This window comes from Episyrphus balteatus, chromosome X, assembly GCF_945859705.1.
Source record: "Episyrphus balteatus chromosome X, idEpiBalt1.1, whole genome shotgun sequence".
In the NCBI taxonomy this organism is placed as follows: domain Eukaryota; kingdom Metazoa; phylum Arthropoda; class Insecta; order Diptera; family Syrphidae; genus Episyrphus; species Episyrphus balteatus.
Genome location: NC_079138.1, coordinates 7,559,168 through 7,575,873, shown reverse-complemented (window position 1 = coordinate 7,575,873; position 16,706 = coordinate 7,559,168). Strand labels below are relative to the sequence as shown.

Below are 16,706 nucleotides of genomic sequence, written 5' to 3'. Positions count from 1 at the left end.
AGTCATTCAAGAAGCACCTTTAACTGTATTTTATAAGAATTAAAATTTAAGATGCTATTGACTTAAGTTTAAAATTAAGATGTTAGTTTTTTTTTGTTTTTTGTTAGCTCTTAATGTCAATTGAAGCAAAACAAAAAAGAACCTTTTTCCTCAAAGCGAAATTATCCATCTACACAAAAATTTAAAAATATGTTTGTGATAAAACCTTTAAATGTAGATATTTATACAAAATAAAAACAAAACAAACTGACTGTTGTTGTTAAAAAAACAACGTATAGTTAGCACAAGTTTTCGAATACTTTTGAGATCACTTCTTGCAATGTATCGCCTTTTTATTATTACTCCATTTAAAATTCACTAGCAATTGTGTTGGCAAGCAACACAAATTCACACGGGATCTCTGTTGGAACAATGTGTTTTTTGTTGTTTTGAATTTCCCATGGACTGGGGCATTCGATGGTGGCGCGTAGGTTTACAAATAAAATTTTGAAACAATGCTTTTGAGAAACGAAATGAACATATACACTCCATGTTTCAGACAAATCTAATTAAGTTAAGTTGACTCACAAAGTTTTTTTTAATAGTTTCCATATGAAATGCTTGAATAAATAAAATCTGACATCAATCTTGTAATTTGGAGTGTAGGTACATTTGTCCATGACTTACAAGGGGAACTAAAGCGATATTATTTAATTGCATTAATTTTGTAAAATATGTATCATGGGCTAAATGTGTGAGCCTGTGTTAAATAAATTTAGGTATCAGATCAGGGTTGGGGTCAAAATCCCGAAAAACCGAAATTCCGAAAACCCGAAAACCCGAAATCGCGAAAATCCAAAATCCCGAAAACCCAGAATCCCGAAAATCCAGAATCCCGAAAACCCAGAATCCCGTTAATCCAAAATCCCGAAAACCCAAAATCCAAAAAACCTAGAGTCCCGAAAGACCAAATCTGGAAAACCCGAAATCCAGAAAAGCCAAAAACTTAAAAATAATACACAGATTAAATAACAATTATTTAAACATACAATTATTATAACTTAAATATTAAAACTCTTAATTGTATATCATAATATGATATTGATAATTATCATCATAGAAAAACTCATCATGGGGAAAAGCCATACAAAAAAAAAAAATGAGAGGGAACATTTTTGGCAGTTGTTATTTTTAGTTTTTTAAATTGGTTTTCTTGACAAAATGTTCCTTGTGATAAATTGTCATTGTTTAATGGGCTGATGTTTTGCTGAGGTTGGGGTCGAAATTCTGCCGAGGTCAAAAGTCTTTTTTCAAAATGCTGCTTTCAAAATTCTCCTTAACAAAATTCTACTTTTCATAATTCTGTTTTTTACAAAATTCTACAAAAATTTTCGAAATCCTTTTTTAATATTTTGCAGAAGAACCATTTTCTCACAAAAAAGAAAACAGAATTAAGAGAATTCAAGACAGAATAAAAAAGCTGAGTTTTCAAAAACAGAATATTCGTTAAAAAAAGCATTATTTAGAAAACCTGAATTTTGAAGTCAGAGTTTTGACCAACTCCCGTTTTGCTGCTTTCATCTCTGTTATAAAAAATCCTTACATTCGTTTTGTTTGATTCAGTTTGTTTGATTTTGGGCAAAGGGAAATGAAAACAATTGTTGCATTTTTTTTTCATATATGTCTCTATATTGTTTGATCTTAAAAATTAATTAAAAATTTTTCATAGAGTAATTGAGCGTTTTGTTTTATATATATTGTGAATGTGGATGTAAGTATAATTGAAATACACATACATAATACATATTGTATATGTACGCTTATTGTTTGGTATTATATTTTTGACGACAAAACAATTAGCTTCAGTTACACTTTTTTTTGGTTTTAAGCAGATATATGGTATGCAAATTCAAATCACTTATCTAATTAAACTTAAATCAATTGAGGGAATTTAAAAAATGCAAAACGGTGCAAACTGCCATTTAATTTACTAAACATTTCTTCAAAATTGCAACATATACATGGGTACATATTTACATACAAAAATATACAATTCTACGTTGTTCTTTTTATTTAACTTAATAAACACTCCTTGCGATTGTCAACTATCAATTGATTAAAAAAAAATAAAATAAAAAAATAGTAGATAAATACTGAAATTTGGTGTTTTAAAATCTGTTCAACTTTTTAATAGAATTTTTGAGTTTCATTTCAATTTATAAAAATAGCATCATTTCTTGTTTTGAAAATATTTTCGAATATTGTATTGAAATTTAATTTTTATCAATTGATATCTGTTAATAGCAATAAGGGTGATTTTTTAAATGTGTATGCAAGTTTAAAAAAAATTTATATTTTAACATATGGTGCCCTTGTCAAAGAGCCATTGTCATTAAAATGTTTCCAGAAAAAAAAAATGCAAAACAAAAGAAATTCTGTACGCATTTTTAAATTTTAAGGTTCATATCTACATATACATCTTACACACATATTCAAATGTGACGTAACTATAACAATATATTTTATTTTTAAATTGAACTTTTCAAATAACACACTCACACACACACGCATTAAAAGTGCTTGTTTTGTCATATACAGAAAAATACACATTAATCTCCTATGTTTATTTAGTTTTGTCACATTTATTGCTAATAATCACTAACCGATATATCTAAAAGGTTATCAAATAAATCGTCGCAACGGCTATCCATACTACGCAAATATAAAAATGCCTCATCAATTCCATCAATGTATGGCCGAAAACTATTACTTTCGGATAATGTTGAAACCGTACAATACGGTTCGGTCATTTGCTCCACAATAACATTTGGTTGAGTTTGATTACTACCAATTGTTGTGTCATTGCCAAGATACGATGATATAACGACACTTTCACATGGTTCTGGTATTTCATCTTCAGCAAATACCTGTGGAATTGAGAAGAAAATACATTTTACAATATTAATATGGTTTTAAAAGTCAACAAACAATTTTGCTTCAGTAAAGCTTTACAACATACTAAATGTAGCTACTGTAAAGCTCTATAGAAGCATTATAAATCAGGATGCAATTTATAGTAAAAATCTACTCCAAAATTGTATTAAATTTCAGAGTTGGCTTAAAAGCCAACAAGCAATTTTGGTTCAGTAAAGCTTTATATAACATACTAAATGCAGCTAATGTAAAGCTTTAAAATAGCAAAATTATAAATATGGATGCATTTTATATTAAAAATCTAATCCAAAATTCTATTAAATTTTAGAGTTGGCTTTCTCTGGTTAAAAAAAAAAACTGTGCTAAAAAGTTAAGTCTTACATTCACTTGATGTTGTCCAATGTCACAAATATTCATGCTCGGTACACCAAGATCAGCTGCAGTTGAATTTACAATAATTGTACCTAATTCATACTCGGCGTCGGAACATAAATTTGGAGAGTTTGATAAATTATTATAATTATTACTATCGACATTGGCTATAAAAACATCTTGCAGTTTGATTGAACCGTTTATATCATAAGGGCACATTCGACTATTATCGTCAATAGTTGTTTGATGATTTGATGATGACATAATGGACGACAAAAATTCTGAACTCATAACATTCTCCTTTTGTATGATTATATTTTGTTGTACATCGAGCTCATCCAACACAAATTCGTCAACATTATCTTTTTCTAGTCCTCCATTTTTTATGTAAGGAGGTATCGTTGATGATGATGTGTTGATAATATCTTTGTTGGATGTGATTTTCTGATTTTTGGCTTCTCCACCATCATTATTTAATGTGTTTCGATTTTTGTTCGATGATTTTCGATTTCGAATACGTTTGCGATCACATTTTTTTGGATCAATACCGAGCTCCCAAAAACCGCCCTTCCCTTTTTCGTATTTACTGCGATCAATTTTTTTGAAACAATGATGCAATGACAGATTGTGTCGTATTGAGTTCTAAAACACAAAAAATAATATTGTTTAAATTTGTTGATAAAATTCTAGAAAAACAGAAAAAAAAAATTCTTACATTCCACCGTTTTCGAACTCGAAAAAAAGCAAATTTTGATTCTATCCAAGAGCATATTTGTTGAAGTGTCATCCGGCCATTTTCCACCATCGCCATACCTATGATGTGTGAGTAGTTGAAAGGTGGTTTCTCATCTACATCCGTTTGGTAAATATCGGCTGCAAGATCGTACTCTGCTATGTCTCTAAAATAAATAGATGTAAAAGTTGAAAGTTTGTGTATCAACAATTTGAAAGCAACCAAAAACACTAGGAGTTATGAAATTACCACCGAAGAAATTGATTTTGCTTTTAAAAACATTCTGAAGTTACACTGAGGAGGAAAAAAACTCACCGTAGAATGAAATACTTAATACATCGTTGAAAAAAAGATCAACTCGATTTATCATAGGACAACTCATCATGACCCAAATTTCATCACACATTTTTTTTGAGGTCATTTTTATTTGAATATTCTTTTTTTTGAGGATGAATTTTAATTTTTTTTTCTCTTGCTGAAATGTTTTTTGCGTGGAATAGTCATTTGATAAGCTATCCATCATGAGTTGTCTTATGATTAGCTGTGAATATCCACAGCTGAAATCTATGGGTGGAGCAGTTGAGTGGAAGAGTTCAATATCTTCTATAACAGTAATTTTTATAGCAATCTCGGTACTAACATTGGGAACAATCAATTTCTTTTGCGATAACTTTCTACATATTTATGTTTTTTTTTTTCTTTTTTTTTTATGTTTTTTTTTGTCAAGCACTCACTTTTTAACTTTGTCCAAAAATGTATTATATCGTTCCGAAGGCGTTGGTCTCTTTTGTTGAGGAGGTGAGGTACTATTTTCCTCCGTAATTTTGGAATTAAGTGCAACCTTTCCATTAGTAGTGCTTTTACGATCTAAGCAATCGTCATCAACGATTGGCCTTACAGAATCGGGCCATGTTAACAGCTCATTTCGCAATTCCGTCAGCCATGTTAAATTTGTTAATTCTTCTGACTCTTCGCTGCAACTTGAGGCTGCATCACTCATCATATTATGACCTGATAGAGAACATTCCACTGAATTTTCTGATAGCACGGACGGCGTTAGACCTGTTTATATTCGATGAAGAATAAGAAATCTTATTAATAAATTAAAACGGCTTTGCTGCTACTCTTACTTCTTTGGTCTGTGACAATATTGTGGTTGTTATTGGTTGAATAAGGCTTTGGAATATTAAACAGATTAAAAACACATTTTATGTTATTTTGAAGAAGTTCTGTTTGGTTTTGTTCCACTGTTGACATAGCTTGAATTTTAATCTTTGATTTACCTGTAGATGAAATTAAATTCAATTCTTTCAATCTATCAAAAAAATAAATATGATTTTGATGTTTCTTCTTAAAGCCGTTTTGAATAAACTGAATCCTATGCATCTAATTAATCCAGTAGTCGCTTAGATAATTAATCAAACAAATGTTCCCTTTCTTCCTTTTACTCGGCGTTGTTATGATCTCGATGTCGAGAGGATCATAACTCTCCCACTTATCTTCTTCACACTAGTGAATGGCCTGTGGTAGAGATAAGCTAAGTCCTGATTTTTCAATCACAGGTATATCTTTGACTGTGATTTTAAACTGTGATTTTTAACGGGGAGCAAGACGTGATTTTTCAAGGGGGATCCTTCCCAAGCCATACGTGATTTTAAAACGTTAACCAAAACATTAATAATTTATCGAACGTGCTTGTATTCCGGTGAAAACAATTCATGTTTACACAAGAACTGTTGCAAAAGTTGTTTTGGCAAAAATCACAGGCTAAAAATAATTTCCAATGCATTTTTGCGTGAATTCTGGTCAAAACAATTCTGCCCAAAACAACTTTTGCAACAGTTCTTGTGTACTTGGAATTCTCGCAAAAATGCATTGTAAATTATTTTTAACTTGTGGTTTTTTTCCCAAAAAAAACTTTTGCCTAGTGTAAATTTCAAACAAAGAGATCATTTTTATGATTGATTTGTGTGAGAAAAATCAAATAATATCCTAGAACGAAGTCGTTCAAATCACATTTAGCGTAAAGCGAATACTGAATTCACTTTTAAGTTAATCACAGGTTATCTATGAACTGTTCACAGGTAGTGATTGTGATTAGTTATTTACAGGTTAAAAATCATAGGTCGTGGTTTTTTGCTCATCTCTAGCTTTTGGGGTTCTCCAGATCAACATCAGAAATCGACGGCAAACCTCCCGATTTGGTTTTTTGTAATTTCTGAGGCCAACTAAATTCTGGTGTTTTTGCATTTGCTTGTATCAGGAGTTTTCAGGCCTACCTTTCTTCTTACTTCGTATCAAACAAAATGTTAACTAGCAGGATTATTAATTCAACGCTGGCAGAACTGTCAGTAGAGGGACTACCTAAGGCGACGCGGCGCACTACCACTTCTCCCATAAAACTTTGTAGCAAATTTGCTGTTGAGATATTTGAAGGTGGGGAGTTACAGTGTGATGAATTTGCTATTGTCTTACTAGAAAAGCATCGCAGCGCCCTAAAAAATCACTACCAATATGCCTTAAACAAGCTAACAAATAAGATCTGTTCCTCTTCTCTAGAAAATACAAAATTCCTCATGTAGAATCCCCTTCCATTAAAGGTATCATTCTCTGACTAGTCAAAATATTTATGTTTGGTCTTAGATAAAAAGCTAAAGCCTGGTACGCTGTTCGGGCTAAATTTTAGCAGAGAAAAAATTCCCATACAAGTCATCGATAATTTGTATGGGATCCATTTTAGCTCTGCTAAAATTTTTCGATAATTTGTATGGGAGCTAAAATTTAGCGCGAGCTGCGTACCAGGCTTAAGCTGGAAACCTTACATTCAAGAAAGTATCAAAATGGCCACAGTGGCACTTCTCTCATGTAAAAAAGCCATATGGAAAATAAATTCTCTGAATAATGGTGGACTCGTAAATTGTGTTATGTTTATTTATGATATATTGTCTTACCATAATAAATGCCCCGATTTACTTAGTGTTTTAAATATTTATGTTCCAAGAAGAAATATTGGAAAAGTAGACAATTCTTTTTTATTCCTTTGCACAGATGTAATTATGGGTTAAATGAACCATTCTCAAGATGTATGTGATTATTTAATGAATTAAATTTTAATTTAGATAAAAGTCATGAAAGAAATGTATTTAAATTATCATTAATTGAAAATGTAAATATAGTAGGTTAAGATAATAACACCGGCACACAAAAAAAAAAAAGTGTCATGAACCAGAAACCAGACCTATCTTTCTATATGTTTTTGGACCCGCTGAATCCGAATTTCAAGTCCGTTTGGCCCTGTCACCCTCCAGTTTTGAGTAATATGCAAAAAAACTCAAAAAAAGGTAGTTTTTGGGGTCTTTTTTTACACTTTTCTCAAAACTGGAGGGTGACCGGGCAAAACGGACTTGAAATTCGGATTCAGCGGTCCCAAAAACATATAGAAAGATAGGTCTGGTTTCTGGTTCATACAACTTTTTTTTTTGTGTGCTAGCACTGTCGCGACATGTCGCTGTCATACCCGGCACACAAAAAAAAAAGTTTCATGTACCAGGAAGCAGACCTATCTTTCTATATGTTTTTAGGACCGCTGAATCCGATTTTCAAGTCCGTTTTGCCCGGTCACCCTTCAGTTTTGAGAAAAATGCAAAAAACTCCAAAAAAGTCATAAAAATTCAAACAAAATGCACTCACAGCTCAAAACTGGAGGGTGATGGGGCCAAACGGATTTCAAATTCGGATTCAGCGTGCCCAAAAACATATAGAAAGATAGGTCTGGTTTCTGGTTCATGACACTTTTTTTTTTTTTTGTGTGCCGGTGTAATCAATCTGTAATAGGAAACTCGATAGATGAATGAAATAAATAAATAAATGGGAGCTTAAATCTCTCAAGCTTCACCCTGTACTTGATCTGAAGCGCTCCAAATAATTAACATGTATATCTAAACGATCACAAATCGGCTTCATAATATGTGTCATACAAGTCAAATAAGCAAGCACCCAACACGCCTTGGAATATATTCTAACGATTTCCGAAGAAGCTGTGCATGGATAGATGAGGAGGAGGTGGGCGCGATTCGGCACCATCTCTATGAATGTCCTACGAATGATCGTAGTAATCTGGCAAATAAAGACAAAGGTAATCTCACTCGTTTTATTATAGGAGCTCGAAATGGATTAACGACTAGGAAGAACGTTCATTGTCGTAACACAACGGACGGACCAACCATCATGATCTAACGCAACCTAACCTTTCCTTTCGAAATTCAAAGTTCCACTGTTTAGACATCAATAAGCTATATATTTAGCACCATTTAAACAGAAAAGTCTACAAAACTAAAAGGTTTCACTGTAGACTGCTGGCTAGGGAAAATGATTTTCAACAATTTGAGGTGCCATTGAATTAGCCAAAACCGATATTTGTTTCACTTATAGTCTAATAATTTGGGTACTGCGTCGACTTTAAAGAATAATTTTCAAAGAAGAATAAGCTGGACTCGTAAATATTGGCAAAAATGTACAAAGTTATACTCATATTTTAAATGCGATTCTAACTTACACTGGAGTCTAAAATTATTACCCAGGTTAGAAGCAGCTCTTTTCCATTGAAAAATGATTAAGAAGTGGGTCTAAATTGTCTATGAATATGATATACCTCAATCTATCTTAAAAGCAAGAAAGTTACAGCTTATAATGAACTATGAATTAGCCCATTATAACTATTGTGTTTACTTAGCAACATTTAATGAATACTGAAAAAAGAAGTCAAATTCAGCTTCAATACTAAATACACGTAGATGAGACTTCTCGACCGAACTTTTCTGTGATTCTCCAACAAATATGATTGTCTTTTTTTATGCGCATTTGTTTCTATACTCAATTAGTTAAATGTGCTAAATTAAATTCTTTAATTAAATATTTTTAAGCAATTATACGCCCCGTAAGCCCATGCCCGCGCCCGAAAACTTTTCTTTATTTTATGATACTCACTAGTTCTAATTTTGAGCTTTTATAAAAAGAATTACATAAGTTGGCAAGATCTTCAAATCACATTTAGCAAAATTATTCACTTTTATAATATTGTTTTTATTTTCTTGTGTTTTGTCTCCTTTTTTTTTAAATTAATATTTTCAATAACTGTTTTATATTTCACACTTAAAAATATTTTATTTCGTTTAAACTTGGAGAGCAGAAAACTTCGTTTTAAGTAGAACTACTACTATTATTGGACAAGGATATTCGTCTTTTGACACGTAAGCAACTTTAAAGGTCTTGTAAGTTCTCGCAGACGACACACACTAACACCATAATAAGAATATATGAATTGACCACCGCCCACTAAAAGGATATTTTTTTTTATTATTTTTCTTCCACACTCAAAAATATTATTATTTTTTAAATAAGTTCCTATTTTTTTCCAGATTTTTTTTTTTGTTTTTTTTTTTTTGAAATTAGAGGTCATAAAATCTTAAGGACTTTGACGACAGAATACTTTTAATTAACCAACCGTTGGATGTAGCAAATTCTTTGTTCTTATTTCTTCTCCGCAGTTTTTTTTATTTTGTTGGCTCTAATAGAGGGTCTTTCTAAGCTCGTGAGAACATATTTTTAAAGGACTTATACTTGTTCGGTCACTCTTTCATTGAATTGGATTGTGTCCGTCCGGCAAATGTTAATACAAAAATCATTCAGCAATTCTAGTGTGCAGTATGGGTTATTCTAAAGGGGTACTACTACATTGGTACATATTTTCCCTACAAAAAAAAAAACGGCTACTTATAGACAGAAAAGTGTGACTATACATTAATTGCACTAGCACAGGGCTCTCCATACTTATATACACATAAAGACCAAGGGGTCATAGTTTACAGGTGACATACAAGTGAAACAATTGATAGGGAACCCATTAGAGGTTTACTGTATGCGGTAATCCAGAGTTGGTCTGCGGGTGAGTTGTTGGTTGAGGGCCAAATATATTGGAAGTCGAATTAATTGAATAAGGTGATGTGGAATAACATTTCTATGTTTAGTTTTATAAATTTTGTTGTATACTGGAGCGATTTTCTTTAAACTTGGTAGTTATTAGTTTTATAAGTTTTTCTAGATTCAATCGAAATTGAAATTTTATTAAGTTTAATACGAAAATTGTTTGTAAAAACAAGTTAAAGTAGCTTAAATTTAAAATTATGAACAAAAATAATGAATTTTGGATTTCTTTAAAATACATATAGGTATAGCTATTTAATTTTTTTAGGTAGTACCTATTTAACAATTTAGTTAATCGTGTCCTCTGATATGTTCTCACCAAGGCGTATTTAACTTATTAGTCCGTCCTGGTAGTGTATGTTGAATTCTGTTTTACACCACCGTTTTATTTTTTAAGTTGGTTGGTGGTCAGTTTAGGGCATTTGTTCTTAGTTTTTTTTTTTTCACAAAAACAACCCTTCTTGCTCAGGTGGTTAAAAAAAAATAGGGTATGATGAATATAATAAAAAAAAAGTAATTCAATACCCAATTTTGGTTTAGTTTATATTCAAGATAAATATACTTTTACTAAGCAGTTTCTAAAAAATTCAATATGTTTTTTTTCGTCTTCATGAGAAAACAAAAATAAAAAGACATTTTATAGACCTAGATTTGCTGCTCAGTATTTTATTAGATCTGAATTTTTAAATTTTCGACTCGCAAATATAAGTTGGCCAACATTTTCGGGGCCGATCATAGTATTTTGAGAAAAAACTTGTACAATAGTATGGTATAAGAAGAAAGAAAACAAAAACCAAAATAATGAAAATAAATTCATAATTTTTGTTTTGTGGACTTTATGAATAAAATTCAATTTAAAAAGTTTAAAAGTATAGGTACTTTTCAAACAAATATAGAAAATTCTGCAAAAAAAATAAAAAAGGGTTTGGAAACGTAAACAAACGGCCGCTTGTCTATCCGTCTGTAGTCTGTACGTATCTCGAATTACAGCGTAAACTACTGGAGCGATTTTCTTCAAACTTGGTAGTAAACAGTTTTGGACTATTCATTAGGGGAAAAATTAAAATTTTTTCTTGCAACCAAAACTAACGGTACCTGTTTCTTCGAAAACGGCTCTAACGATTAAGATTAAATTTTTTTTGTTTAGTATTACACATTAGAGACAACTTTTGTAGTTAAAAAATATTTTTCGTAATAAAAGTATTAAAAAACACATTTTTGGATTTTAAAAAATATATTTAAAAAAATTTGTTTAAATTTGTCAATTTTTTTGAAAACGGGTTGATAAATTTTATCGATTTTTTACTTGCGATATAGGTACTATAGGGCAAGTTTAGAATTCGTAAAAAAATCGAACTCGAGATAACAATTTTACATGACATTACGATGATGGAGAATGCCAAAAAAGTGGGTCCGGCAATTCTGTCTGTCTGTGTGTCTGTCTCTATCTGGAGCTGCAGCCTAAACGAGTGAAGTGATTTTCTTCAAACTTGGTAGTTAGCAGTTTTTGGTGATTCCCTAGAGGGGAAATTGAAATTTTTTTTTATGACCAAAACTAAAGGTACTTGCCATATAACGGAAATAGAAAAGTTAATTTTTGTGTGTAGTACTACACATAAGAGCCAACTTTTAAAATAAAAAAAATATTTTTTGTACAGTTATTAATGGTACCTGTCATAGAACGGTTTTTTTCGTTTCTGAATATCTCGTACAACATTAACCCTATTTAAATGAAAATTTTTATACAAACGTGTGTAAGTAAAGATAATATTAAGAATTTAGAAAATTTTCAAAAAACCCATTTTTTTAAGATAATTTAAAATGGAGTTTAATTAATTATAAAAACAGATTTAATTTTTTTATACTACTTATGAAATTTCTTCAAAATATCAAATTTTAAATTTCTTGAATAAAAAGCTTTAACATTATAGTTACTTTAAGCATAAGAGCAAGTACGTGCGACCCCAGTCGTGCAATTTATTTTTAATGTGTTGAACGACGCCACGTTTTCTTAAAAACGGCGTGCCTACCAAAAAAGTTAGAAAATTTAGTTTTTTTTAGAGTTTGCAGATCGAGCTAGAAAGTTCTCTATGAGATTAATTTAATCAAGAAAATACACCAAATTGTTATTGTTGATTTTGTAAATGCAAATTATAAAATAATTCCTTGCTTCGTTGTCTTTTGGTGGTATAGTTTTTTTTTTTCGTTTATAGTAATAGTTTTTATGCTATAAAGTCAAACCGGTGTCAACCGTTATTAATTGAAATTTAATGGAAAAATTATAAATTAATTACTTTCTTTAAAAAAAACGTTGACCAGTTTTCCCATAGTAGGTACATAAGGTTCTAAAATACAATAATATCTATTTTATTTTGTGATCATAAAAAATATATAACTTTGTCTGATTTTTTCTCAAAAAAAAATCAGAAACAGAAACATATGTAGCACTCGAAACGTAGAATCACCCTGTAGCAATCACTTTTGTCATATCTATTAAAGTTTAAAAAATTAAGATATGACAAAAATCAACCTCTTCTTGCAAATGTCGAATTGGGAACTTTTTTATTTACAATTTTTTAACTGTCTGTCCTTGCAATGAATTTGAATTTTCAGTTTATAAAAAAAAAAAAACTATCCTTATATACCCTATTCTTGATTACTTAAATTCTCTTCTAGTTTTCTCTTTGTCATGAATTCCACATTCACCAACCACATGCTTGCATTTATAACTATTTTTTCAATTGAAACCTTGATTGCTGCGTCGCAGCAGGTGCGCTCTATCTAATATACCACCTACTCGCAGGAAAAGGACACCGTCCTTTTCGTCCTTTAGATGAATTTGGACATAAAACAGTGGAAAAGGCACTGTCACTCATGCATGACGCATTTTATCGCGTCAAGAGTCGTGACTACATACATAGACCAGAGATACCACTCTTATCATTGGATATACAATATAAGGGCACTCTGAGCACCACCGCGTGAGAAGGTAGTTTGTATCATGTATATATGAACATACTATAATTACAATTGATCCACTTCACCAATTAAAGTTGCTGTGCAGGTGGCGGTGGTGTGTGAGAAATTGAAAAGAAAAGTTCTCGTCTCGAATTCAGTGCCATTAGAAAACGACACACAAACATGTTGTGATTTATGCAACTGATTGTGAGAAATATTAAAAAAAAATTTTTTTAAAGTGATTCCATTTGTATCAATAAATAATTGTTTTGTTGAAAGGACCATGGGAACTTTTGTATGGACTTTGGGCCCATTTTAAACATTGCTCAACAGTGATGAAACGTACGTCAAGCAAAATGTCTTGGAGAGTACTTTATTTTATTATATGGCGGTAAAGTCGAAATCGAGCGCAAAAGTGGTGTTTTTGAGCATTTTATATTTTATAAAAAAGTACTCAAAATGAAACAAAATTATTAAAAAAAAGTGGCAACACTTACTATAAAGTGTTTCACCTTTTTTAAAAGCTTGACATTTGACTTTTAATTCAATACTAAAATGAAGTTATTTCTACTAATAGTTTTCGAAAGAAATGAATTTTAAACAAAAAAAATGTTATAAAATAAATTAAAAACAAAATATTTACTACTAACTTTTTTTTCACTTTTTCTGACATTAAGTTTTAAAATGAGTTTTTTTTAAAACACTGATTCTCAATTAATCAAGCACTGAAAACCAAATATTTTTATCTCACCTAGTTTTTAAGAAAATCGAAAATAACTATAACTTGATTCTTTTTCAAAGGATTTTTATGTTGAGTATTTACGCTGATTTTTTTTTTTTTTTTTTTTTTTTGAAGTTAACGAAAGAAGAATATATGGAGTCCGAATAAATGACAGCCAGGTCTCCCATTTTGGCCACTTTTTATTTATTTATTATTAAAATGCTTTATTTTCAAAAACTATTTTGAGTCCAGTGCCGTCTGTCTGAGTATTTTATTTTTCTAAGACAAATTTATATAAATATCACAAGATTTGAACATTTAATGTTGAGCAAACAAGGACAAGTTATAAAAAAATTATAAAACCATTTTCTTGATTTCTGATTTCGTAAAAGATCCCATAAAATCGTTTAGGAAATCTTGATATCAAAATAAGGAAAAATTATGAAAACTCATTTAAAAAAATTTAATTTTTTTTGAAAAATCAATATTTTCAAAACCATCCAACGAATTTTTTATCTGTCCCGGGTTTCGCTTCCAGAAATATGGTCACCGTAAGTATAGGACAACTTCCTAGGAGGTGGCTGATATCTTCACGCTCTCTTATGTTGCACAAGCTGCATAGTTGTTCCACATCAGCTCTATGTGGACGATAATTAAGACATAGCAGTTCACCCCTAGCTTTAAAAATTGTAGATATTTCACTTCCGATGAGTGAGCTGCTAAAGTAGTTTTTCTCGCAATGGTTGTGGTTTAATGCTCCATACATGACTCTAGCTGAGGAATTTTGTGCCTGTTCTATAAAATTTTGCCTTTTTGCGTCATCCACTTTCTGTATCAGTTGATAAAGTTGGGGCTTCCAAGAATTGAGGTTCACAAGGTCTAGAGAAAGCTCATATCCACACTCTTTACCTAGATTGTGCCATTTCGCAAACCAAATTGAGTTGTTTCTGATGACTTGAATAGCAGTCTTTTTTGGGAGCCGATTATCATCCATTTCTACAACTCTTAGTAGATAATCAATTTGTAGTTTGAGGGTTGTCATGAAGAGCTCAGACAGGCCAGTCTTTAGATTGAACATATAATTTGGCACTGTGCTAGGTAGTTTAAACATTTTCTTAACGTAGTACCTCAGCAAGGATTCTACTGCCTCATCTTTTTGTAACCCAAAAATAACGGCTCTAGCAGTTCCTTAAAAAAACTTTGTATTTAGCTTGATGAAGTATGCAATTGTTGTTAAAAACTCTTTTCCAGTAAACTGCTATAGCAGCTTTGGCCTTTTTTAATTTACTGTTTATGTGTTTTTCCATGTTTAAATTATGAGTAAGTGTGATGCCGAGATTAGTATAATCTTTAACTATTTCCAATGGTTGTAGTTTAAATCAGTGTTGCCGATTTAAAAATAAGCAAAATGGCCCCTTTTTATTTATTGCTAAACTTTTTGTTTTAAAAGATGACAAATTATGGAGAATTATAAAAGAATTATAAAAGATAGAACAGTTGGCTTCAATTAGGAACTTAGATCTGGTTTCTGATTTCCAGCATTTAGTCGAATTGAATTCCGAGAAAATAATTGAGAAATATAAAATGCTTGAGGCTGGATCTGCGGACAAGGTTCTTGAAACATTTTTTGAAATTCATGGTGTAGAAGAATTTTGGCATGCTATCGCGGGTTATTTAAAAATGCTTTGGATGAAATTATGTTTGAAAACTCTTCTTAGCAGTGCCTCAATTAATTAATTAAATAATTTTATTGTTATCAAATCAAAGAACCACCCAAGATACCAATAATTTTATGTTATCAGCCACATCCTCTTAATTTCAGTGGGTCCTTTGTCTATCATGTTCAACCAAAAACAAGCTAACAGCATCATTTACAAATAAACCTTAGCTTATGGCACATGATATCAGGGTATTTTTCGTTGCTGCATCTCATGGAACACCAAGACGATCAAACTTCCCTGAAAAAAGTTTTGGTTGAAAAAGCACTTTATTGTTTGAAAATAAGAATCGTCATAGCAAGTTCCGGGGATGGTTTTTTGAAAAAAAATTTCATATTTGTAATATAGGTTGCAAAGTTGCAGTTAGATCGCATAATATTACAATTTGAATTCAACAAAACAGGGTTTTTCAGAACAAAAAACAACCAAAAATAAACACATTTTCTCGAACTGTTTGTTTATTTTTCTTTGAACAAAAGCCTCTATTTTTGTTTGTATTTTTGCTCTGAAAAACTCTGTTTTGTTGAATTCAAATTGTAATATATTGCGATCTAACTGCAACTTTGCGAACTTTTATACATTTTTGAAAACTAGAATAACAGGGCAACTTTTTAAAATAATAAACCATTCTCACACCGTACAAATTTTTTTTGCGGTGTTGCTCTCAAATAAAAGTTAGAAATTGATTTTTTATAAAACTTGAAACTGTTAGCTTATTTGCAGCGAAATGGCGTATGGGATAAAAAACATTTTGATTAATTAATTGTTCCTAATTATTTGCCAATGTTTTTGTAAAAGAATTTAAAAAAATAAAAATCAATAATGGGCGCAGGAAGCAAAATACTGTTGCAAAGTAGGGATTTTTCGAAATTTCACAAGAATTGCATTAAATCGAAAACCGTAAGGATTTGGGATGAACAAGTTACCAAATTCTGAGAGCCCTTAAGTTCTCCTATCAGCAAATTTCGTTTGATCCATTACTTTTGGGACACCCTGTATATTGGATTTGGTATTTGAATTGGAGTTTCGTTTCTCTTATGTTTCAGTCCCAAATATGAAATGCGAGTAACGACAATGTTCAGAAAGTAACGTTTCGTTACTCGTTACTAAAAAAAAACCCTCATCTAATTAACGATTTGCTACAGCTGTAGTCGGGGTAACTGTAATTGTATTTTCTATAAACAAAACATTGATAGCCCTGTTCCATTGGATGGTAGACTATTCATGAAAAGATAATTAGTAGATTTATTACTACAAATAACACATGGACCTTCGAGTAGATAGATTGTGTGGTTGCTGGTTGGTAGTA

At 31.1% G+C, this 16,706-nt stretch overlaps 2 protein-coding genes across 2 annotated transcripts in view; both read right to left on the bottom strand.

The window, feature by feature from the left end:
• Window positions 1-253, bottom strand: part of LOC129920688 (uncharacterized) — a 4,873-nt gene extending 4,620 nt beyond the window's left edge. Inside the window, exon 1 of the mRNA XM_056002171.1 lies at window positions 143-253. Within this exon, the coding sequence (XP_055858146.1) occupies window positions 143-169 (27 nt within the window). The 5' untranslated portion in view covers window positions 170-253. The remainder of the gene's footprint in view (window positions 1-142) is intronic.
• A 2,364-nt stretch (window positions 254-2,617) lies between these two features.
• LOC129920707 (uncharacterized) lies at window positions 2,618-9,090 on the bottom strand. Its single transcript, XM_056002246.1, has 6 exons — window positions 9,005-9,090; window positions 5,149-5,301; window positions 4,753-5,080; window positions 4,001-4,184; window positions 3,295-3,927; window positions 2,618-2,906 (listed from the first exon to the last, which is right to left on the bottom strand). The coding sequence occupies exons 2-6, from the start codon at window positions 5,273-5,275 to the stop codon at window positions 2,628-2,630; spliced, it is 1,551 nt and encodes a 516-aa protein (XP_055858221.1). The 5' UTR covers window positions 5,276-5,301; window positions 9,005-9,090; the 3' UTR covers window positions 2,618-2,627.
• Window positions 9,091-16,706: the final 7,616 nt, after the last annotated feature.